General features: G+C 35.0%; 1 protein-coding gene across 1 annotated transcript in view; it reads right to left on the reverse strand.

The window, feature by feature from the left end:
• Positions 1-135: 135 nt before the first annotated feature.
• Positions 136-27833, reverse strand: part of LOC126867699 (uncharacterized) — a 115104-nt gene continuing 87406 nt past the window's right edge. The window contains exons 4-5 of the mRNA XM_050622510.1: positions 10290-10490; positions 136-10178 (exon numbers count right to left, since the gene is read on the reverse strand). Of these exons, the coding sequence (XP_050478467.1) occupies positions 9829-10178; positions 10290-10490 (551 nt within the window). The 3' untranslated portion in view covers positions 136-9828. The remainder of the gene's footprint in view (positions 10179-10289; positions 10491-27833) is intronic.

Here is a 27833-nt window from a genome sequence, read left to right on the forward strand (position 1 = left end):
TTTCAATGAATTTGAGATAAATGTCAAAAGTTGTTTTTTTTTTCTTTCTTTTCATCCGTCACGATGACCTGATAAAAATGGAAGAAATATCGTTGCGTGGTAGCCGAAAGGTAAATTAAGTAACAAAGTCACGTAAAAATTTGCAGCTTCATATATTTCTTTCTTTCGTAAAAATGAAAGGCGAGAACTCTGTTGCAGTTCTGTATACATAATCATCGCCATAAGTATCGTTACTCTGCCTATTATTATTGAATACAGTTATATTGAAAATAGTATTACGAGCTCTCAAAGAGATGACTGATAATACCATTGTTCTTCTTTACAATGCCGCTCTTAGTCAATATTTCTATTACTCTTTATTACACCTACTAGTTATAATTCTCGTTACAAACCCTTTTATTCATATTCGGTATTATTGTACCATTATTAATAATCATAATAATAGTAATAATAACATTGCTAGTATCGTTATTGGCGCAATCGTACGTCTACATACGGTATATTCCAAAATAAGTGGTATAAGTGGTAAAAAGAAGTGATTTCTTATAAGTAGATTAAATTTTCTTCTCTATAATGTTCAAAAGATGGAAAATTTTAATTTTAATTTTAAGATCATATAAATAATTTGTCTTCATAGTTTGAGGTCTTGCGTAATTTTATCAATATTCATTATTATTCGTTTTATTAACAATAATAAGAAATACGATAAAACAAATTTTTATCCAGTAAACGTATTTTTCTATTGAGTTTCCTGTTAGTTCGGTTAATTCAACAGCTCGCTGATACTTAAAAAATATTTATTTCTACCACGATTATTTTTATAGGAAATCACTTTTTTATATACTACAGCATATTGTAGAGCACTTTTATATACATTTACATTGGATCGCTGTATAAATGTTGAAGACGCGTTTGCTGTATATACAATATATATATATATCATTTTAATGATTCCTTTTATCGATCAAGGGAAAGTTGTAAAATGTTCGCAGTTTCGTGACTTAAAATTTCAGTGTATTAAAAACATTTTGTTATACCGTGTATTTTCAATTCCATCAAAAGGTTTCGGGAACGATATAGTTTGAAAAATAACTAATATGAAACAATTACGGCATCGTACAATTGTTTAATAAAAAATCGTTTACTTAAGAATGAACAATTATACCGAGAAACTATGCGATGAAAATGATAAAAGTTGCAACGACGTTAATTAAACCTGTTATTTATATAAATTTTATTTCGCAGATAGAATCGAATGTACAACATTTTCTAACTTATTACCCTCGATCCACGTTCATCTAAATGAAAAACTTGGTGTGAGTTTTCTTCTCATTAAATTACAGATTTCAAGAGATTCATTGAAAATAATGTTAATTATATTGCCATTAAAAATGTAACGCACCTATATCATTTGCCTATATCGATGAGTTTGCAGTATTATTTTAAATAACATTTTACGTTATCTTTAACAATTTGTTAAATACTTTTTTTTTACACTGACAACAAATACATATATACATCATGCTTTTTACATTGGAGCACTACGAAACGATTGATCCAGTAAAAACCTTGAGATTTCGTGTTATAAAAATTGCAAATTCTGTATTCAAATACTTTTGAATAATCTCGGTTCGAACTATTTAATTCGTGAATTAAAATATTCACCATTCAAGGTTCTTCTTTTTTAAATTAACTGTTAGTCAATTATTTGGACCTACTGTTGTTGTTTTTTTTTTATTTACATCATTTATGATACAACTTATCTTAATTAGAATATAATTGTCGCAATGAGATTCATGAAGCAAAAAATGTTTGATAAAGCGAAGCAAAATTATTTGCAAAATCTCTTTTCTTTCTTATCAAATTCACGTTCGTATTCGTTCTAAAGCTCGCTTAAGAAATAATTTTTCATTCTTAATTTTTACGCATTGTTTGACTAAAACTAATTTAAGAAGGGTCGTATTTCTCGTAAGCACAGAAATTTTTGAAAACATTAGAATGGAAACCTATCACCTTTCAATTCGCATATTTTTCTTTTATTCTTTCATTCATAATAATTGTACAGATATTTTCATCATTAAATAATAATTTCCATAACTTTTAACCACACTGTGCCAACATAATCGTTCGCCATTGTTCATCCAAAAAGCGCGAATATAGCCTGAATAAATATTTTAATTTGTCTTCACAACCTATAATGCCTTTGCTCGCAACGTTAGAAAATACGATCTTATGAAGCATTTTTGGGCGTCCGCTTATATACAAACGTTCTAAGTATGTGTTAAATTTACGTATTAAATACATAGTACGTAATTAGTTGTATGTACACTCCCATTCATAAGCACTAAAACGTCTCTGTTGGCAAATGGAAAATTAAATAATCCGAAAAATCATTAAGGAATTCTCTTTATTCTGTACCTTTAAAAATTATTATTAAAATGTTGATAAAAATATTATCGATTTCGTATAATAATTTGCGACGTATCTCGATCCCTGTTTCGACCAATTTTTCCATTTACGTTACCAGTTTTCCCATTGCGTTAATTCTTGTATTATTTGATTCTATGCATAATTAACGCGTATTATTAATGTAATTAAATTAGTATTAATGCAATAAACGATTACACGACAGTCAGATTCGAACATTTAAGCACACTTTTCGGAGTTTCTCGTCTCGCTTTTTCCCAAATTTTTCAATCGAAATAAAAATCAGCAGATTTTCGAGCAGAATACATAATTCATTATTTTCCTGTAACCTTTGCAAATATACCAACTTCCACAAAATCGGTTCGACTCGTTATTTCGCTTAAATATAAATGAAATACAAATTAGTTGGTTACACGTGTAATAGCTTTACTGATAGTTTTTTTTCTCCCACAGAAGTTTTAACACTGATAAACGGGATGTGCATATTCTCAAAACTATTGTATATTGACTAGAATCGTGCTATTGTATTGCTAATGGAAAGTCAATTTTGTAAAACCTGAAAATTTATTAAGTCAGGCTATTTCTATTCTATTTTATTCGATCGACAAGCTATATATTCTTTACGCAACAGACCAGCTCGGGAGATATTTTTCTCAGAATGTGTTAATTTTAAACTGGCGAGTGAAGATAATTTTAGTTTCACCATTCGAATAGAAATTTTGCGTTATCGTTGCAACGGTAGTGTCGTTACGCAGCTTTCTCTTTTTCCAAAATGAAACACTTCTCGTGTAAGGCACTAGAATTATCGTAGGATCGGCTTTTTCAAGAAAGGAAAGAGCACAAAGTCCATTTGAAATTTTATTGTTAGTACTACGTGCGGTAAGTATAATTTACGCGTGTGCACACTATTCAAGAGGATTAAAAAGTTACATTATTTTTAAAAAGTTTAGAGAAAGTGTTACGTGTTATGTCATACATGCTATTAATTCTTCGTCTATTGAAAAAGCGACAAAATTTTCGAAAGTTTTCTCATTCGTGAGATATCGAATTTCTTTTGATTCGATGAAGTAATTTCCGAGTCTTTTATTGAAATTGCTAGGTATAAAAATTTCACCATCGATGCACGTGTCTTTTGTAGATATACATCTCTATATTTATAATTATATATTATCGCTAATTTATTAAGTATTTTAAGATGCATATGAAGTGCATGTTTGAACAATAATTTATCGAATATCTTTATTAACTTTACCATGTTTATCAAGATTTCAAGTGTCGATGATATCTTTTATCTTCCACATTTGCTCGTTATATGAACAATTTTTATGCAATCTCAATAGCTATAGAAATAATGCTATATACACACTGCACACCTAAACTAAATACGCTATACACAAGTCGAAAAGTTATATCAAATATTCAATGCATTAGTCTCTTCGATATATGTATGTATATAATGTCATTTGCTACACCATATACATTCAGAATATGTATACATATATAGTTCCATCTTATATATTCTTCATTCAAGTTTATTGAAATAAGTTTTAAGGAATTGAATGTTATTTGTTAGAATCATGTACTTTTCAATCATTTTGAACAGTGTGGTTTAAAAACCTCTGGTTTAATTGTTATTCAAAAAGTATCATTATCAAAGTTCTTTGAGTCTTGAGAAAATTGTATCAGAGCTGATTGCCCGTAAATCTCGACAAAATTCTATCAGATGATCGTACTTTAAATTTATCTAATATGATTCCCTTTTTTCGAACACATTCGCTTTGCTCGATCCTTGGCGCGATTTTACAATTTTTAAACCATAAGCAGGAAGACAAAGAACAAGTACTTTGCCTTGCGTGAAAATTATTCGCGAAGCAAAGAGTGAACAGCGACATTCAATGTTTATCATTAGATCTTGCAATATCGTCGACAAAGCGTAAGGTGCTTTTAATAATGATCGTTTGCACTATGCGTGCTACATTGTTAATCGTCTCTCGCTCTAAGTGGCTAGAAAGGCACTATGTTTCACAGACAATTCCTGCGGAGAAATCAACAACTTCCACCTCTTCGAGTACAGAGAATATATTTGAAAATCCTGGTGCAGCAAAGAACAGGATAATCTTCTTATTCCGGAGAAAATATTCTCTTTGTGTAATAGTTGTTCGACATTTATTTTATTCCTTAATCGTTGATTGTTAAATGTATTCGGACGCGATAAGAACTTTTGTCTTGGATAATATATTAAACTACCTTCGTTCTTGCTTCAGAAAAAGTATTAGAGAAATTATTTAAAGACGATAAATATAGCATTAACGATAAATTACGGTGTTGATCAAATTACGTTAAAAACCATATTATTAAAAAAAATTTGATTATCTAATAATTTGTAATATAGTTTTAAGATAAAACCGGTTAAAAGAAATTTAAGAGTATGGAAAAGCTAATAATTTAGAGTGTCGATTAAAAAATATTACAAATTATGGTTTGCCTCTTTAAAATAATTTTTAAATCAAAATACAAAAGCTTCGGAGTGAAACTTAAAAATTACTATTTTATGGTAGCCTTCGATCTAAAATTCATTACCAAACGATATACAATGTATGTATAATGGTCTGAAAGCGGAATTTTGAAATTACAGTACTCTATGAAACGAAAGTTTATTTTGAAAAATCTACGCTTCCGATTTATTTCCCCTTCTTTTCTCAATTTCGTTCATCCTATTTTTCCGATGCACCACGACTTTTGGCCCACTCTGCAGGTATATCTTCGAGAAGCGTTACATGCTATATATATAACTATAATTGTACTTGCAACTACCTTGTAAAGTATTTCTCCGTTTTCTTTTTAATTACTGCGGCATTACGAGTAAATTTTTGAATATTTCAATGCACTGACTATCTAATTGAAATATCAAAAACTTGTTTCAAAAATTTCGATTTCCTTAAAATAGGAAACAAAGTGGTCGAATACAAGTAGCATGGCAGTTAATGCTGAAATATAGTTTTACATGGTTCACATCAAAATACGTTGTCTCACTTGTTGATTAAATATTCGTAAATGTTTCCATTAGATCCGTATATTGCTTTACGTTCACTACAAAGCTATGAGGAACTTGACACATTTTGCACAGAATTCGAAAATAGTAAACTGGAGCTTTTGAATGACAGATATTTCGATCTTGATACGTATCACAACGACGCTCTTGTTTTATTTGAAGGTTATTTTATAAGAAAGTTTCGAAGTAAATTAAACACCTATGATTTGCAAAAGGAATTTAATAAAATTAGAATTACGAGTGTTTGATAAATTGTGAACGAAATTTTTTCTTATAAGTTAGTTTTTACCGTGAGAAAAAAGAAAAATTGTATGTAGAAACAAATCGATAAAAAATTGCAGCAGGTAGCGTCGTTAATTATCTTAAATATTTCGAAAGAAAAGAAAATCAAGCAATTAATTTCGTCATTTTCTTCCATAAATATAAAACTGTATAGTAAATAAAACGTATTTATGATAGGTATATATAAGCTGTCTCTGTTGGCCAATATTTTCAATATTTTTACCAGAAGTATATCAATTACATGAAATATATTCAAATTATTTGCAAATATCTAGACGAAGTGATCAACATTTTTAAGCTAAGAAGAATTAACCAATGGTATAGTTGATATGAAAATGAGTGCCGTGAAAATAATAAAATTTGCACATTAAACCAAAAAATAACATAAGACATGTTGTGTGCCCTCAAAATTTCATAAGAATACTTACGAAATTAGCTGAACGCCATTCGTCGAGTTCTACCGATGATAGATGACCAAACACAATTTTCAAAACACTGACACTAACTGCATTATGTTTATCGCGTAAATATATAACCAACTGGTTCCACGAAAATGGATACGAAAGAGATGTTAAATATAGAAAGAACAGAACAGAACAGAACGAACGTAATATGACAGAAACAGAACGATAGAACGAATGGAACAAATATTGCTCATGGTGTTACTTAAGGCGTCGTAACGTACCATACGAATCTGTCAAAATATTCCAAACTTCATTCGCTCCAGAGGTCGCTCACACCGTTATTACGTTCGCAAGTATATATGTACTTGAATATTATCCATGCTGCTATATGAATTGATCCGAGAAATAGGTTTAAACGCGGCTTAACTGGTCTTTTATCGACAATACAATACCTTTTGTCTTATTCAAGACGTTAATTTATAATAAATTTATAATAATTTATAATAAACAACTTTTACAATATACATATATTATAATTAGTAATAAGTGTTAAATGAACGACGTGAAAATGAAATTATTTTTAACGAACGATCGATCGATTTTTCGTTCAATAAAGCAAGATGTAGGTATCAAAGGATGTTACATTTTGTGTTCCTTTTTTTTTTTATATACAAACTAATCGTTTTATTTATTCTGAGAAGATTACGAATAAATATTTCGCCCGTTAAGATGTATATCTTTTCTTTAACAATCGTCGCCTAATTTTAACAAGACTACGATTATGACCGAGTCTAGCAAAATTTCAACTTGCATACGTTCAATTACAAAATATCGTTAAGTACACCGTTAACTATACATCCTTTTCTGGCGTAATGCTGTGGGAACGACTGTGTCTTGGTATTATAATCAACGAGTAGGAACGACCAAATCGTTCGTCGTCTGTTTATAACAAAAAAAATTTGCAAAGGATTGTCAACGTAGAATACTTATTTTCTGACTTGCAAAATGAGGTTATATAATTCACAAAATAAGTAAACTTATTTTTAATCGAATCTTTACGAAAGAAAATAAAATATTTATACAAATTATATGGACCACCGTTATTGCGTTCCATGTTTACGTGAAGATCATTTCGAACAATCGCTTTCAGACTGACCGCACGCGTTTGGTTCAATTCCAGCGATGAGCCAACCTCGACTATAACAGCAAGTTAGAACCGCGACAAAAAAAGACTATAAAAAGCAACGTACCTGTCCGAGATGGACGACTTTTCGACAAAAAATTTCCTTCTTGCCGTTACAATTTTCATCATGACGATTCTTAGGCCTGTACGCGATATGATTATACGCATGGCGTATCAAGAACACATTCTCATGGTTATGGTCGTTTACAAAAGTTTCTTCCGAAGAGATTAACATTTTCTTTGTTTAACGGTACTTCGAAGAACGACACTACGGTTATTATGTATTCTTAAGAGTGCCAATTTTCTAACATCACATACAGGCCAGAGAATCACTCCGTTGCAATAGATATAGCTAGCTACCTATAAACATTTCTGTATACATACGTATACATATTAATATATAACATTTAAGCGACAATATACGCATCACAATATTATTGTTCGGCGTGTCACACAAGATCGTATCTCAATAGATCACGATCCATATGTATGTGTACGCTTTTATACCGATAAAAACGGCTGTACGAAAAAGAAAGTAACTAACGGCTCGAAAAAAAAGAAAAGAAGAAACGATCAGTCGATTGTGTTTTATAGATGCTTGTGTTACGTATGCGTATGAATGAATACGTATGACTGGTGGTACATATTAAATCGTATGCACATACATATCATCATCGTTCTACACACTCTTCCTTCTCTTACAGTCATGTATTTTCGACTTTTGTTATGCGCAAACCGCTCAACCTGCATACATGAGTTCTCTTCTTTCACGCCCTATACGCATTCGGATTTGGAGGCGGATCTTAATGAAGACTTTTTCACGATAAAATTTGTAAAACTCCACTCACTTACACTAGTTTTGTTTACTCTTAAGACTGTACAAAATTAAACGAGAAAACGGTACTTCTTTATATAAATTTAACATTTCCTCTAGATTCGAGTTTATGGACTATTGTTTATTAAGCATGCGTTTTGTCTCTCTTTGCGTATATATACACATTTTAACGCATTGATTGCTTTTTTAGTTTATCGTTGGTGCTTCATAAACGCGTCCGAAAAAAAAAAAGGAAGGAAAAAAGAGACCTGGTTCGAACTTTTATCACAGTATCGTATTACTGCAGTATGAAGCTCTTGGGCATTTTGGTGCGAAACGTAGCTGGCACGCGGAGTTCTCTCATTTTCTTTCGCTTTCCTTAGATACACGCACGCATACACACACACATTCGTTCTATCACTCGTGCATTGCACCACAAAGGAAGCTGAGAAGGCACAGTGTATGTACATATATGTATGTACAGCACCGAACGACGATCGGAGACAACTACAGTACTCGTGGTACACGACATTTGAATATCGATGAAACTTCATTACAAGATTATACAATTCAGCGCTGAAATACCATCTTATAATATATAAAAATAAGGAAATATATTGAGAAAAGTTTTGTGACCTTCTTACAAAAGTTACGTGTTTAATTTCGCTATTGATCGGTTAGGGACTTCTGTCATTGAATTAAATAATCAATGAACCAACAAAGATATCTTCAAATCGAGTGAATTCTTATTATTTTTTGAACCAACAAACCTTTTCTCGTATTCGATTAAATTCAATCTAAAAGCAGGAAATTTATACTACAAATAATATTAGTTTCATTATTAAAGTAAAAGTCTTTTTGAAGGTAACATAAAACGCTAAGTACTTCCTTTGATTCTGTTGGCAGTGTTCTCGTTTCTTGATAATTTAAATAGATTTTAAAATCCATGCGATCAACGAGCTTTTCTTACTCTCAAACACCATTGACTAGACCTTATCGGAAGCCCAAGGTTCTGCTTCCTTGCAGTACAATGATTAATCATAAACGAGGACATGGCCAGACAGTACAAACATTAAAACTTATGATCAATACCATGAAAAACGACTGTATTGACACGTCAATTTTACTCTCGCACTTTCCCTGACTTTAGTTAATATTGTTTATATTATGTTATTCTTAATGCAAGGCATATTAACGTCAAGCCTAAAAACGTTAACTACCACTGACTAGACCTAGCGGAAAACCACCGCCTCACTTTTTATAAAATCTCATTTAACATTATCAAGAAAGTACAACAGTATCATTGACCGATCAAGAAGAATATTGCGATACAATATAGTCGAGTTACAAAATTAATGATAATCGAGTACCACGTATAAACTGTGTATGCTCCGTTCGTAGGCACAAGAATATAAAACGTTCTTGTCAAATGATTCTCGTTTTTCCCTGTTTTAATAAAACGACGCTGTTCCTGGATGTATGGCGGCGTACTTTGGTAAGACTGCTGGCGGCGATCCACATCGTATGAGTATCCGTTGGCAGCCTTTGGGACGGAGCTTCGTCGTTGCTGCGTCAGTTTCACAGATCGGTCCTCTTGAAGGACGACGAGGAGGAAGAAGAGGCGCGAACGGACGAGACTGTATACCTTCGTAATGAGTTGTAGGGATCACCTGCATGGTGCTAGGAGTACTTCGAGCCAACATGGACAAGAGGTGACTTCCTGTCTTGAGTACTTGGGTCCCCAGCCTTTGGCGAAGCTGATGCGGACGGAGTTGATATCAACAGGACCAGAGGCAAAGCCTGAAGCCTGATTGCTCGTTCTTGTGGTACTGCTGCTATATGGAAGCTGTAGAATTTTATTACGGTCGAAAATATTCAAACAAAAGCCTGGAGGTACACGATAGACAAGTAGTGTTCTCGACTCCGGGTCATCCAGAGTAGGTGAATTCACAAAGATTGGGCTCTCAGATCTGTTGTACGCCCACACACCATCTTCTTCTTGACTAAGCATTAAACCTGCAAATAAATAATTCAGATTCTTTATTTCCCGTAAGATCTTCTCTTTAACTAGCATATATCTCTATGTTTTTGCAGTAATGTACTACTAATAAAATAAAAGGAATTTACCAAGACCAATTTTGCTTCTTGTTCTTTGGACCGCAGGCGGTGCAACATGATTTTCAGCCAATGTTGCTAAGCAAAGGCCATCGCCATCATGGAGGGAATCAAACACATTTACTGTTGAAGGTTCTACAGGGTAGAGGCGACCCACTCTACCACCCAATTCCCAATATGCTAATGTACACCATTCCTTTTGTCCTGTTTCACCTGTAACAGATAAGAAGAATTATTATGAATTACATATAATTACTACCATGATCTGATCATCACTATGATTTCTAGTAACTACCATATAAAACACAGATAACTTAATGCTCGACTTTCAACCTTATCCTGTTTATAAGGATGTACCAATTAAACTTAAGAAATCATAAATTGAAGGACCATAATAATCATCCTTTATACCACTATATCTTATTCCAATGTAAACTTATATTAATTGCAAAACATACATAAAATACATAAAAACAATGTTAACGGCATGACATGCAAATCAAGTGTATTTTCATGGTAAGTATATATTGCCATAAAGAATCAATTTTAATAACGATCATTTCTCTTGTTAATTCATCTTTACGAACCAAAAGGAACTTGTATCCAACGACTGTAAGTTTGTTAATTGAAAGTTCTCGATAGCGTGGGCATCAAAGAATTTAATCTACCGTTTTTATGAAGAACTTCCACGAATTGCGATACGGGCATGCCTCGAAACGAGATGAGATCTGTCATTAACGAGGAGTCTTTCTTTCTTGGTAAAAGTGTTCGCTCGGTGAGAGGCTGCGGGCGTACGAGCGGTATCATAAAGGACTTGTCGCCGGAAAGTCCCACGCGTCTCGCCGACCGTTGTGGGGACGATGGCGCCAGATTCGAGAGTAGACAAGAGAGTAGACGGAGAAAGGAGAAAGAATCTGCTACGACGCAGAAAGCCAGGAGTTACATATATTTATGGGATAGGATACGGCCATAGAACTTTCAACTTGTCAACTTCAAAATCGTCAAAATCTTTTCACAAACATAAATTATACTTCATTTTAAATATAGATACAAAGATATTTAAATTTATTCCTAAAATCAAAATTATGACCTCTTTTTGATTTCCAGATTCTTTGCTTTGATATCGAAATAAGCATCCTGTTGGGCTGCCCTAAATATAGAAAATCTCGTTCTAAATACCAGATTAAAGAAACTCTAGATGAAAATCTCAGCGACAATAAATAAATTTCAAAAGTTTTACCCGAGAGACACGGTGTTATACACATAAAAAAATTTGATCCCCATAATATTTTTAAGTCTTCATCATCGCCGTCAATAACCATGTATATAAGTATGCGAAGTAGATGCCGTGTTAAATATATAGGAAGAAAATTGCTTTCAATACTTTGCATTTAATATTAACAGATCTAGTAGCGAAAAGTCTCTAAATATATAGAAAAATCGAATTTTTATTTCACGTGACTTAAAAGCCGTTTTCAACGAAAAAATATTTACTTAGTCAGTTTCTACGTTATTTTCAATAATCCAGATAAAAGACGTCGTAAAGAGCTCATCTATCGTTCGGTGATATCCGATTTAGCTATCGCAAAAATTGACCAAATCGTGTTTATTTGCTTCGTTTTAACCGATGATTAATGATACCGGTCGACATTCATGGGGACATCGAATACTGGCACCCAGATAAAACGATGTACTACAGGTGGAGCTGATTGGCGCCATTTTATCAGACGTTCTTAAAAAGGAACATCGAAAACGCTTTTAAATATGCAAAAGACCGGCGGAGGACGAACGGCCTGACCAATAAATCGATCGTAACTTTTTGCTATAATTAACGTGTCGCCGCGACGACGTTGGCGTCCGAACCTACCCTAACCCGTTCCCGATCAGGAACGTGTTTACGCCATCTTTCAACGGATCCGCGAACTTATCGTGGACTTCTTGACAGTAGGTAATTCGCGTTTAATTGTCGCTGCATAATTTTGATCGAATCGAATGATCTTGTCGTCACGGGACGAACTTAATTTACCAGAGCGTTTGCGACAAGACTGACAAGAGGCATGTCAGACGATAAGAGGAGCGAAAGAAGCGAAGAAAGGCGAAGTGAAGATAACAAGAAGGATGGTAGCCGAGTATGACGAGTTGGTCAGAGACTGGTCATTCCGCGCGGAGGCTGAATTTAGAGGTTAAGAGTCAGGAATAGGAAGAAGAGAGGCGGTGGAACACGGGTGTGTCGAAGACTACGTCCTAGTGTGGCTGTGAGTGCGAGGAGTGAAGAGACGGGGCGGAGCCCCTGCTTCCACCAGATAAAAATAGATATTACGAGTTTACCGCGGCGCCAAGATTGCGGGGTATCGCGACGATTACGTCATCGGTAGTAGCACGAGTGGTTGGAGCAAGGACGCTTGTCGCGTCGTCGGTCGCCGCCGCCGTCGCCTTCGTGGTCGTGGTCGTCGTCGACGTCGTTGTGGTCGTCGTTGTGGCGAACCACGAATTTTCGTGTCTATCTATGATCGTCCACAGCCAGCTTTTAACCGTTTTCGACAAACCCGTGACTCGCGCCATTCAACCATGGCGCTTCGTCTAAGAACGGACGCACGTGTCTCCAACCTTAAGGCCATTCTCATTGAACGTTACTCGTGTTTCTTCAAAGCTTTTATTACTTCGTTTTCTTTCTACGTACGCTCGTATGGCAATATCGATGCAGATTTATCGCTCTTTGAAAATCGATGTTTCATCGAAATTGAAAATACAGTTTTGTTTACCGTAGCTTCTTATCTTAGAAGTTTTTAAAAATACATGATTTTGAATATCATTTCGTGCTTAAGCTTTTATCGAAAGAAATCTCATTAACAATATTATACCTTCATTGCATATAAATTGCTTTCGAATAAAACTAACGTTGCAAATATTTCTTGTATGTAGTCCATTGTTCGATTAAATAGATAATTTAATAAGCATTCACATTATTTGGGAAATTTTATTATTCATAAAATTCTGGCACGAAACGTTTCATTTTCGAATTGTGTTCCGCCATCTCGCGTGGTATGCAAACTACACAAGTTTAATTAATTCACGGAGGCGAAACACTCTGATGTCTGAATGGGCCAATTGTCCTTGATATGCAATATGCTAATTGCACGTGATAAAACTGTTCCGTAATATACGATAAGCTGTATTATAATATCACGATATCGTGTAAATATCAATAGAATATTATTACATGGTTCTGTTTTCCCACTACAACAAATATTATCTTCTTATCATATCTTTAAACGAGTATCCCAATAAAATAATTTTATTAGGATATTCTATAAAATAAATTTCCACAAAATTTTCTAAAAATTCTTGAACACACTCGATAACATTCCTTAAACTGTATTATTTATATTATATTTAATTGATACTATTTATTTGTAATTATCAAATTGCATAGGTTTCGATGTTATCGAATTACTTAAGAAACAAATTACATTAAAGAATTTGAAGAGTAAAAAATAAATTAATCAGAGAATTAAAAGAAAATAATTGAAAAATAATTTCAAATTACACACGTACAAACGTTAATAAATCCTGCTACGTGACTGAACTATTAAATACCAATACATAATATAATCGCGATGATATTTCTATCGTTGCATGTATTATTCAACTCTATATTTAGCTCAGAAATATTGATCATCAGCAAAATCACAAGTCCCGATAACTTCCTCGTTGCAGTGTTCCGAATGTAACTAATTTACTATCAAACTTTTCAATATTGCTATTTACACTTAAACTTCGAACTATTACGTTTAAGTTTATCAATTATGGGAAATATCATTATAGACCTGGACAAATATCGCGCGTATTTCATATCGAAATAATCAATTTCAATTTTCCTTTTTCTTTTTGTAATTCGCGTGTGGTTGTCAACAGAGCCTGACAAATTACAGGCTAATGAGCTCGTGCAACGGATACATACTATTGAACATTCACATGCGTCTTTTATGCGGCGAGCGACTCTGGAAAATTGAAAGCAAATTGAGCCCTGTAATAAAGCAATTCTGGTCGGTACTCTGAAGATCACGATAAAAGAGTAATTGTGGAATTCGTTGCAGCTTGCAGTTAACTGTCCTCGTTTGTGTACTCACGCTGTATTATTTCACGTCTTCCAACCAGATTATACGTCTAGCGATTTTACTCGAAGGACCGTCTTCCGTTTAAAAGAGGACCGCCTTTCTTCAACCCTGTTCGTTAAACCGCCAACTGTAGCCGAATTTTCTTTCTTCCATGCAAATTCTTTTTCGTTCGTTTTTCGGAATTTGTGGTCTCTCTTTAGGAAAGGTCCATATTTACGAAGTATCTATTATTTTAATAATATCGCGTCTTTCGTAAAAGGAGGAATTACAGGTATTATTTTACGAAAGAACAAGAATGAAAACAGTGAAAGTTACTACTAAAGCAGCCGATATAAGTAAATAGGATGTTTATGAATTGTTGAATGTTAATGCACGTATTTACGTGTGTGTTCGTAATAAGAAGTTGAAATGTGAAGCTATGTATGAATTACATAAATTTTTTAGTTACGTTATATACATATAGTACGGTATTATAATGATACAAAAGCTTCAAAAAATCAACTACGTGTATCGACCAAGATGACTTTCCAAAATTTAATGGTGGCAATTAAAGTTCAATAACGCAGAATTAACAATAATTATTGGATTAATATATTCAAGGAATATGATATCAATAAAGAATACTTGAATGGTTAAAATTGTATTTCATGCGAGTAAAATAGTAACCATCACGCGATCATTTAACTGAATCGTCTTAATTAATATTATTTTATTATTTATCCGACGCTCCTTTATGAATAGAACCCCCTCAATGAACATCTAAATCTAATCTTATATTTTAATATCTAACTCATTCATATCTGAGTCATTCAAAATCAGCTCAGTGACCACACCTTGTGTGTCCATGCCTTAGGTAATTTGTACGATACTGTTCCGTGTCTTGGAACATATTTCTGCACACATTCTTGTGAGAACACCTGGCTGTATCGCTACCGCACATACATGGCAATTGGTATGCAACGGAAGAGTCGATCCTCGTGGATTTGCGATTGTCCACGGTTTTCTGAACCGTTAGAAAAATTTTCTGCACCCATTTGAGGGGGGCTTCGAATCACCTAGGCGATTGATTATGAATCACGCGTTGCGAATTGTCTGGCAAAAGACAACGGGAAAGGAGGCTAGTGTATTTAGTACTTCGCGAGGCCATGAAACCGTAATGTCGTGTACATGAATTCTGCTTATGTGGATATGTAGTTTTGCATACCATTCTGTTTATTACAGCATTTATATGCTAGTTAACGAAGTCCAAGCACATATACTAAGTTTCGCATCATTCGGTAGTACGTACTTTAATACCATGTAGTACGTACTTTAATTTAATACCATGAAAATGAAAGGTGGATATAAATAATAGAATTTAATTTAAAAAAAAGCGCTCCATTGAAAAATAAGAGTACGTAAAAATAATTTTCCTAGCTACTGTGCATGAATGGCAATTAGCGCAGTAGATTCTGCCTTTCGCCACATCTGAAGACTATTTCAGATGCAGCAAACATCCTCACATTTAGAATTCGTTATAATTTGTTTAGCCAGGACCTTTTTTATGGAAGAACGAAGGAGGCGCTTGAAACGAAATAAAATTTATTTCCTGCTAGACTATATTTCAAATTCTTTAGTACGTATCTTTAAACTATATTATTCCTTTCTGTCCTTTTTTCTTCGTTTTCATATTTTTCTTCATTCGCCAAATAAAACGTATCCTTCTTGTATAGTGAGACCCGGGGGCTATAACTCGCCTTTAATTCGCGCTTGTCCGCATTATCCATTTGCCATTTTCTCTCCGAAATAAGAAGGGAGCGAACGAAACATACTTTGTATATCGACGAAGGGACGCGGGTCTTTCCGCGAAGCGAAGAAAAGAGGGAAACGGCCCGGATGACGGATGGCTTTTAGCGCAATTAAGTGCGTGTGATCCGCGCCCGACGCGACTATTTTCAATAGCCGAGCCTCTTCTGGTCGGAAAGCTCCGATTCGAGGGTGTCGCGACGCGGGAATAAATTGAAATGGTATAAAAAGCACGTTTCGCGTGGCAATTCGCAGAAACGGCCGGCTGTAAATCATTGCCGTAGGTACCAGCGGAAGATTCGTAGGGGGTAAATAACGACTGCTAATAAATTCTGCGCACGACAAAGAAGAAAAGGGAGAAGGCCGAGAGAGGAAGCAGCACGTGGCGGCATCGAAATTAGTTCGCGGCCAGGCAGAAATCTTTGCCAGAAGTCGACGAAAACCATCCGATAAATTGAACCTGATTACTTATCGATACGGCCGACGTGGATTCTTTCTATTACCAGCGGAAAATTCGATGACTAGAATTTGGCAGATTCTCAAACCCGTTTTATTGGCCTGTTCGAACGATCGACAATCTGCTATACATTAATTGTGATCTTTGATATTCGAATAGCGCGTGTATTATTTCATGTTACTCGGTCCGTTCGAACGTTAGCGCAGCTGTCACGTTCGAAACACCGAAACCAAGGCGCTGTGAAGAAAATTCAATTTATTATTTATTGGGATAAAAACACGATTACGTATACTTATCTGTTTCCATCATATCGCTCTAATCGTAATATTACATGAATAATAAATAATGTATATAATAGTACACATTGTATACCGTGTATATCGATGGTTTTAATGTTCGTTAGAAAATCGTTGTTTTGCTTGATTTTGTCATTTCTTGTGGTTTGTATATGTATGGTAATACGAATTGATATGTTACATAAATTCAGTGCAGAATTATGAGTTACATGTAACAGATTTATTGCTAAACATTTAGTGTTTTTACTGATATAGACCTTCCTTTTTTACATCTATATGTATCCTTCTTTATAGAAGAATACAAATTTGTTACTAATCTGTTGAAGAAATTAAACGTTACAGATTCCACGTATCTCATATATTATGATACTGGTGATTGAAATTTAATCAGTTTGCTGTTACGAAAAGAAGCAAAATTGAACTCAGACGTAAAATGTTCATTCTTATCTATGAAAATTGTCTGGAGCTTAATCGGCGGATTACAAACAGAGGTTTTATGATTCTGGTTTCTCAAGCTTTCCGGGATTAATGGTTATCCGTATCGGTCAGACTGTGTCCACATCGTTTCCCTAATCGTGAAATCACAGATTTCGAGATGATGCTTCCAGCCGATATGGCTAACCGCTGCCGCCTCAGATAATGCATCATCGAGTTTTATCGTGGAATATTTCGAAATTCTCACGACCTACAGAAACAGCCTTGGCGATAAATCTACGAATCCGTGCCATGAAACGCCATATTCCGTAATCTATCATAGTAATCGTATCTATTAGATTACCACTTTACTATCTACCAAAATATCTAACGTTTGAAAAAATAAATTGATTTGTAGCCTCTTCAATTCGCAACTTTCAAATTCGTAAAATTTCCCCATTTACTTTCTACATTGATATATTTTGCGTGTAATTTTTAATCGAAAGAGATGCGTAGGTACTGTAGGTAGCGAAAACTTAACTCAAGTATATACGATAGTTTCGAAAGCGATTGAACAGGTAAATTAGTTTGTAAAACGAGGAAAATACTCGTAGAACATTGGTACAATTATTTATACAAATTTGTACATTAATGTTTGTACGGAAGTTCGAACTCGGATAATTGATATAAAAAATCAATCAAGACTTCGTCAAGATCGTCAAATTGATTCCAGAGACGCCGATAATCGATAACGTCGCTCGTTAATGAATAATTCCAACGCCGGGTTTAGTAGAATGAAATGCCAAAATACGTCTCTAATCGTATCAAAAGTTTCAAGTTAAAACGACAGTGCAAGTGGACGATACTCGTCAGATGCCAGGCCAATGATTCTTAACCGATGACGAGGCAAAATTTTGAAAAAAGAAAGAAACAAATCGTATCTTGCTTATTTTTATCGTATTTCCAATCACAAAATATTAAACTTGATATATACAGATAAATCTATACGAAAAAGTTCGTTACGCGGTGTATTAGAATTTAGCTATCGCGAAGTATCTTCAATTGTTATCGAAAAGATCTGCAACCGAGATCGAGATAATCGCAATAAATTTTCAAACATACTGACTGCTTCAATATTTTTTCGATCTCTTCGAAATACACGCTTGTAATAAACATCCTACAATTTCTATATATTTTCCCCAATTTACTTCAGATTTTCATTAATAAAATTACGATAACCGAGTTTCGTTCTAGTGCCAACGACATTGCAAAATATTTCGTACAATACACGTAACATACCTATCCGTGAAACGTGTTTGTAAGTGTTCACGAACTATAAGTGTTCCGTAAAACGTTCATGAGCTCATGAACATTTCCACGAGCAACTGTACACTTATCGTAAACTCTCCATACATAGTACTTTATCCTTACCACGCCTATTACGAAACGCAGTCGCAGTAAGGAAGAAAGAAAGAAAGAAAGAAAAAAAGAAAAGAGAAGTTGCGTACTTTCTCGTAATTCCAGAGCAGAGGCCGATCGTGAATGAAGCATCGCGCGCATCGGGCGTGCAACCGTGTGACGACGAGTGCAAGACGTCGAATGCTAATGTGTTTTCCCAGTTGGGTCAAACACCCTGAGCTTAGATAAGGTTCCCAACCTTGGCACGGCCAAGCCGGCTAACTACGTTACGTATGTAGGTGCGCTGGTGATACACGCGCGCGTGTACGCACGCACGATGCACACGGTGCGTGCGATCGCGGATCGTAGTCGGCACACGCGCCTCTATCGAGAACGAAAGAATCGCGGGAATGCGAAGAAAATAGCGTACCGGCCTGCTGATATATAATTGTTATTAATAGTGGTGCTTGTTGCTTCGCGCGATAACGCGTATCGTAAATATACGCGAGGCATCTTTTTCCGCTCGAAATTCTCCGTGGAACCGCAGGCGACAAGCTAAATTTTCCTCGCCCTGATTTTTAAAAAAGAGTCACGAACTTGTCTCAGCTGCGCCATTTCTCCAGAGGTATCGCAGCCTGTATTCGGAAAAATCCAGTTTCCGATGATAATTACACGATAGAGATCTTTCCGGTTCTCTATTTTAATAACATCGGGTGGTGATTATTTAAAACAGGTGACATCTTATCGATCTTCACGAGCTTGAAAATACGTTGTTAAGGTCTGATTCATTTTTCTCTATACGCATAACCTTGGCCTTAGTTCCCGAGTTATACGTAAAAGTATTTTTGTTATTACAGTGTCTACAGAAATATATTTATTCTCTAATGAAGCGTGTTCTATCATTTATCAAGTTCTATGTTTCACTGTAAGGGCGTTAAATTTTTATAGTCACACGAAAGTATCATTAAATGGCACGAAATCTAACACAACTGAACGTAATCAATTAGTATGTAAATACTACAATGAATACAATAACGTGGTACTTTTTGTAGCCGCTATATGGCTATTACGTATATGGTATTTCTAATGTTCGAGATGACTTGGATTTTACGATCGATATATATTGTCAACACTATCATCTGTATTATTAATTAAATATTTACCGGGTTGAATTATCACCTATGATAGCTTTTACGAAGGTTAATATTCGTGTAAAGATTTCGTGGAACCATTTCGCTGTGATATGCAGTTGGAGCAGGAGTGTGGCAGAAACGAAGAAAGGCGCACGCACATGTCAGCGATTGCACGGTAAAGGTAAGCAGCAGTAAAGGCAGTGGCCGTGTCGCGTATATATATCGGCGTCAGACATGACCCTTGTCCTTCAAACGGCCTTTCTACGACCGTGCGCCTCGGTGTAGGTATACCATACGTGTCGCATACTTAACGACACGCGTAGCGCACGAGAAAGCCGGCCACCGACAGTAAACTTCTGATTGTTTGCCTTTCGATCTACGTGCCTGTTTGCCGCCCGTGCGCTTCTATACAGGCTGTATCAAAAGCTGTGCGAACGTTTCATGCGCTATCGCGAGCTCGTTAACTTTCAAGTTTCAGGTTAGCCCTGAACAAAAGAACTGCAGTAGCGCTGGCGCAACTCATGACACGATAGTTTCTCGAAAAACCAAAATCATGATATCTGTCGATTATCGCGAAAACTTAAAACAAAACAAAAGTTGAATGAGGTTAGAGCCAGGATTATCTCCTCGCGTTGACTATTGATGACGCCATGTTGGAGTCACGTGCAAATTGTTAACGACGTGTATTTGAACGTCGTTAAAAAAAAAAACAAATTCCGTCACAATGGAAGGCCACTTCCATCCAGTAATCGACGCTAAGGCTTCTTTTGGATTTTGTTTCTTTTTCTAACGACGTTCAAATGAATTTCCAAGGGCATTTGAAAACAAATTGCACGTGACGCCAACATGGCGTCATCAGTAGTCAACACGACAGAGATAATCCTGGCTCTAACCCCATGCAACTTTTGATCTTCTGTAACAGTATGATCGTACCATAAAAATTATAGTGTATCTTCTTGAGACGTAATCAAGCATACTTGTGATTATAATAATTTTGTATTCTTAAAAACTGTCTAAAAAAGACGTCTTCAAAGTGGGAATACCTCCTTGAGCTCGATATAATAAGGTGGCACCGGAATGTGTTATTTTTGATACGTTGAAATTCAATTTTGACTAAAACTGAGGTTCCTCTGTTTTAGATACAAAATTATCAAATGACGCCTCGAGTTAATCTTCTTGGTTTACTGGCACGAAATTTTGATCAAAATTGCCACTCCCTTGCTTTAGGCTCGATACGATAAGATGGCGCCATGGATTAAGCTTCTTGGTATAGGACTAATGTAAAATTGTAGGTAAAAGCTCGATGCGACAGGATATCGTCTGCCATTAGATTTCTCGATCTACTGTTGCGAAAATTTTGTTAAATTCGTTTACCGTAGACTCGATATGATAAGACGAGGCGAAGAGGTGAGCTTTTCGATATATCACGCGACCTTCTTAAAAATTGACGTTCTATTATTCACAGTTCGATATGATAAGATGGTGTCTGGGGCGAGACTTTTATTTATGATTCTACTCAATTTGTAATCTACCGTCACGAATTCTTGTAATTTTAAACAGGACCTCTACGTTAGAAAAATGTTCCTGCGGTTTGTCTGTTTCGTATATTACGCGCACCGTACAATATTTTCTGTGCTTCACGATTCACACAGTCCGCGCTCGACATTTCACGCAGTTCGCATGCAACAAGTTGAAGCTGCGAAATTCAAAAATAAATCCACGATAAATACCGAGGGATCAAGATAAAGAACAACAAATCCCGGAAATTCCATTTATCTTCAAACAAACTTCACCAAAGCTCCATCTACGCTACCTTCTACGCATTTAACTTCCAAATCTTCAATTTCTTTCTGAAATATATGCGTATCCATAAACCTGCGCTTCATCTTTAAAAAAAAAAAACTACGTACATAACTATCTCGAAAAAGAAAAGCAACCAAGAAAAAGCAACTTAAAAATAGGTAGAAAACAAAAGAAATTTGTTAAAACGTACAGAGGCTGGCGAAAGTATTTTAACACTTGTAGACATTTTTATGGATATAGCTACGTGTGTTACACGAAACATTTTATTGCATTGGTAAAGCTTGAAACAGGTCTGAAAATATATAGAAACTACAACGTATTTAGTACAAGCTTATTCGCAGAGATGACAAAAATATTTAAACAGACAATGATCCATTAATAAACGTCAAAGATAGAATAAAGCCGTATTTAACTCTCGTTACGCGCTTAATATAACTATTCCTATTTATACAGCAATTTTCTACTAACTACATGTTCGTAATAAATATCCTGTAACCTCTACGTACACCTTCTCCTTGCCTACAAATTTTATGCATTTATAGGAAATCTAAAGATGCAAAAATGTACGAACTGCGCTCAACGTGTAAAAATATAAGAAATATTCGCAGTACTTGTTCTAACGTTTAACGGGTAAAATACAACGCTGATATTTTGCTGATAATTTAACAATGCAAATCGTTTGTAATATACATGTACAATAAAGTGAACATAAAAATTGTCTACGATAAGCATCGGAATACTTTCGTGAGCCGGCGTATGCATAATCGTAGCAGCCCACGAAAACGCAAGCGAGGCACACGAGAAATTTTCCGTTCTTACGAAAGAGGCTAGCTCGTTCGGACACTCGATATTACCAGGAAAATCAGTCGGTCACCTTGCAAGGAGAATTTCCTCCGTGTGTACGAGCACGTTGAGCGTCTGTGTACACGTGTGGGTGCGTTTAATTGAACAGCCGCGAGGCGAGACCGTGCGATAGGAACCACGACGAGAGGGTTTAGAGCCAAGCGGTATGTATGTTTACCCGTGATAACAGTGGATGTACAGGCGGCCAGTGGCGCCTATGTTGCAGCCAATGACTGATCAAACAGGGTATACACCGCCATGCAACACACCGGTTCTCAGTTTGTTTGGCCGCACCTTTCTAAAATTAACGTCGTTTCGCGTCTGATTAAGGCGGCCGCGTAATCCATTTTTCGAGATTCTGTCTTTTCGCCGTTGACGAAACACGGTTTAACACGGTTTAACAGAGTTTAACACAGAAAACTGGAACTGTATTGGAATACGTTATTTGATGAGAATCTGGGACCTTCGAACGTGAAATGTAAATCCAGCTCGTTTACGAATACGGTTCACGCGTTAGGTAAAACGAAATTGTCCTCTGAGAATAGAAGTGATATGATTATGTAGGAATTTTAGTTACGGAACTCGATAGACATAGAACAACGTCTCGACGATAGAAAATAATCCTGATTCTCGGTTCTAGATAATGCGTGTTCCGTATTTTACATTAGTTTCGATAAGTATTGAGATATCCTGGGATTATCAGCAGTCCTGTTATTTCTCTTACCGATGTACTCAATATATCGTGTGTATTTTATTATCAGATGCAAATTTTAAAAGGAAAGTTAGAAACGAGAGAATCATGTAACTACGATTTTTCGTGCGATATGCTGTAACTCTGTTGTTAAAAGTGAAATCATTTTTATAAAGCTTCAACGTATATTATGTTAATAATTTTATATTCGTTGCACTGCAAACTTTCAGCTAATACGAAGAACTCATTTGAGATTAGGAATATCGCCGTATAGCGTGATCTGCTTGCAATCGTCGATTTTATAATCTGGAAAACACTGGTTACAGGCCAAATTTTCATTTCGCCGACTGCATGAAAATTCTTAAAACTTGGTGCTTGGTTTCCGTGGTATTTTAGCTATTGGAAGTTGCCACAGGATCGTGATAAAAAAGACAACGTTATCTGATAAAACACCGACAATCATTTGGTCAAATACCCAAAAACAAAGATTGCAATATTGCCGGTGATTATATCGTAGTAAAAGAATGTTAGAGTTTCGACTTTATAAACCGCGTTTCCAGTGAATATGGATATTATTTATGATCCGTAAAACGTTTCATAGAAACCTGTGTAGTCGTACGATAAGTTAAACTATTCTACCATTAGACTGTTATTTGGGTCAAAAATAAATGTACTATTATATGCCAAGTACTCTGATGTTCATCTTCCAAAATTATCTAATAACGACGTACTAATTGTTCTGAGCTGTAAATTTTAAAATAGTCGCTTAGGTAATGGCTTTATTTAAGAGAAATTCATAGAATTCGCACGTATTTATTCGTTTCGTTAAAAAGGGCATTAAATATATCCGATTTGATTAACAATTAATATTAAACGTTCACGGTCATTTGCAGCATTTTGAAGAATACTCAGCTATAGAAACCGATCGGACAAAATTTGACAGAGATTAAAATAGATATGGCATTTAGTACTAATTGGAATGGACTAGTTTAAGCAATAACATACAGGATAATATCGTAATTGAGATTCCTGTGTGCAAATGATTCATAACTGGTGAAATGATACGATCGAATTGCATTCTAACGTATAGATAGGTATAGCGGTGCTGCTAGCATAGTTTCTGCATCGAGCTGATGTTATGAGTGAACACGGTGAGTCGTTAAACATTCATTTAATTCGAATTGCAGTAACCGCGCTACGCTATTAATTTGCAACTATTTATTATTCTCGTAGTGTTTGTTACGGTAAAAGTACTTTGCCAGCTAATTGTCGTGTCGCAGAAGTTCTCAACTTGCTTTCCGTCAATAATCTCGCAATATATCGTAAAAATCTTATCGAGAGTTTTTATGATTAATACAATGGAATTCAGGAATGTTACAGTTTTATTATAATTATCAAGGTCGAATTAGGACCGCAAAGGACATTAAGCCTTTTCCAATACTCGAATTACCAAACTAACCACAATAACTGATATCAAATTTCTTGTTTTTCCAAAAGCTACGTATCAAATATTTACGTAAGTTTTTAAGGTATTCACGATCGAAATTATGGAAGAGTTTGACGAAAAATTCTAATCTCGAGTCAGCTTCGGAAAATTGTTTTCTCTGCGTGTTCCTAAAAGAATCTCCTCTTTTGAGAAATCGAGGAATTAAATGGAAGAAATTACGACCAAAAAACAAGGTTATATAAACAATCGTGATTGATTTAAAGCAACCCGGAAAATTGAAAGGAACAAATAAACAAAATTCATTTGTAACAGTATCAAAAGAATCGGCGTTATCTACGTAATAAAATTAATCATTTCAACATCGATAAATTCATTCATGTTACATGAAGATTTAATAAAGTCTTTTTTTTTCCAAGAATTGAACATGTCTCCCCGAGGAATTGAAATAGATGGATAAATACGCTGTTATTTTCCAACGTTTCCCCGATAATAAACAGGAAGACACAAAGAAAAAAAAAATACACTTAACTAGCTCTCGACTGTTGCACGAGAAGAATTACCAGCGTAGAAGAGATAAGCAATAAAACTGCGTTCTTATTTCGAATTCGCGGATCAATCAATCTCTGCCAACTATATTAACAAGTCAAGTAGTAAACTAAGAATCGTTTTCAGCGTGATCATATGTGTAATCGGAAACTGAGAGAAACTAGACGACGGCGGAGTAAGATATGAAACTAGTAGCTAGCCTTGAGGTAAGTCCTCAAGGGACCAAGACCTCTGACCATGGGATGTTTTCGCTTTACATAAACATTATTCAACAGGACACGCATATATACCGAATATATCCACAGGTTATGTTCGTAATGGAGATTGCTAAGACCATTAACATTATCAGGCCTGATGCTTAACACTCGAATTAATCCATTCTTCGTATGCAGAATTTATTAATAGGAAGATTTTCAATTATCGATAACGATAATATTTCAACGTTATCTAAATACACGCTACTGATTCTTATAACTTGTTATTCTTTTATTTGCTAGTTATTATCTAATAGGATCGGGATAGAAGTTAATGTGACTTTCAAGCCGTGATATACGTTGCAACGATTCGACCGAGTCTTTTTTTTTTTATTATTCTCAATAAATATCACTTTAATTTTTCCAAATATCCTGCGCACAGTAGCGTACGAATAGCAATTTAAAAGATAGCAATACCTGAAAAAATGAATTATCGTAACGTATCGACATCTTAATTTGCCTGTAAATTCAATTAGTTGTGTTATGTGAAAACTTCTATTTTCATTTGCTTTTTTTTTTCTTCTAAATAATTAAAAGTACTTTAATATATAAAGCGAAATACCTATTGTCCTTATAACACGATGTATAAAATATTTAGAAAGATCGAAGTAATATCGTCGCGTATCAAAGATAATAAGAAATTTCAAAAATATCATTACGCTATAAATATAGAAATATCCGATTTTGATTTCCATTAAAATAATAATCACGAAACGAAAATTAATTCGAACGTGGGAAATAAAAACTTTCCCTATTTACACGTGCTCGTCGCTGTACACGACAGCGTTCTGAAAATACAGAACTCATTATTTAATAGTTATTTTCCGTTTGTATACGGTCGTTAAAGCATGATAAATACGAGAAACACGAGTAGCACTGGTAACGTAGCCTATACGCGTATCTCAACGTAACATAATACTAAAATATTCCTCTAAACTCTGATTATTTGTAACGTATTTCATCGTTCTTATGCCACTCTATTCTAAGATCACTTCTAATCGAAGTAGATAATTTCGCCATCGTCAGGCACATCGTCTGCATTGGTAAATACAATTTCTTATTACCAGAATGTCGATGGAATTTTTACACAGAGACAGAATTTAATGACAGTTTAAATACATCCAACGAGAAGCTAGAAAATAACGCAAGGGACTGGATTCGCAAACAGCCACTGATCCAGACGCTAATTGATTCTCGATATTCTTGACGAACGTTTCTGGTCGCTACAAAGCCTTCTTTCACATGGATCGCCATTGGAATGTAGATTCTAATACTACGACGAACCGGTGTAATAATCGTCATTACTTTTCACGTTGGTTACGATCGTCTACTGGGACATGGTGGCATCACGAGAAACGCTTCGTACGATTAGTATTGAAATAGACGCGGAAGAGGAAACGGTTTTTGCGTAGGTGTTACGTAACGTGGGTTGTTTTCGTGAAATGTGTGTGATGGATGTCTTTTCAGGCTTTTGTTGCTGTTTCCTTTTTTTTTCTATTGTTTAGCGTTACGTTTGTAGTAAAATTTCAGCTGAATCGAATTTCATTCCTTCGCGATACACGTTGCGCATTCTACTTTAGTAAAATATTAATTAGCCAACAACGATTTAACAAATTTTAATGCATTATGTTTTCTTCTTCAAACAAGTCGAAGAGATACGTTTTTCCCTTAGTAAATAAAAAGAAAAAGAGACAATTTTCCTGCACAGATTGAAAGAAATTCGACCCTGAAAGGGTGGATCAAATATAATTGATAAAGATATTTAATTTGCGTGTGTTCTTGCAGCGAAACAATTGCATTTTTTAAATAAACGCACGAGAACAATTTGTTAAATTTCTTCTCGGTCCTCGAGACTCGATTGCGAATGTCTTGTCCCTTTCAGATCATCGTTTGATCAATTTTTAAAGGACGATAGTTCCAATTTTCCTAAAATTGTAATTAAATTGTAATTACGTAGTTAATTTGTTTGCAAAAATTAGTTCCAACCAAATTCCAATTTTTCGAAATTCGAGTCTCATAAAAGAGAAAAACAAATGATTGGTTCGAAAAAGAAAGAATACATTTCCCTATGATAAATCTGTCTACGTATGACATAACGTTACCATAAATACTATCGTATTTTATATTTATCGTGTTTACCTTCGCGTATTAGAAAATCAACAGTTTCGAGAGAAAGCGAAATACCAAGAGCATTTCTATGAAGAACTGCAGCGAACTATTTGTACAGCACCTACACCAGGGTAATGAGACGTCGTACACGATGTATAAAATGTAATCTTGGATGAGAGAAATGGCTTCGAAGACGTTGCCAGAACGTAATTTGTAACAGTACGTCATACGTAGTTCCATGAACACTGGGTTAGGATAAATT

This window comes from Bombus huntii, chromosome 7 (genome assembly GCF_024542735.1).
Source record: "Bombus huntii isolate Logan2020A chromosome 7, iyBomHunt1.1, whole genome shotgun sequence".
Classification (NCBI taxonomy): Eukaryota; Metazoa; Arthropoda; class Insecta; order Hymenoptera; family Apidae; genus Bombus; species Bombus huntii.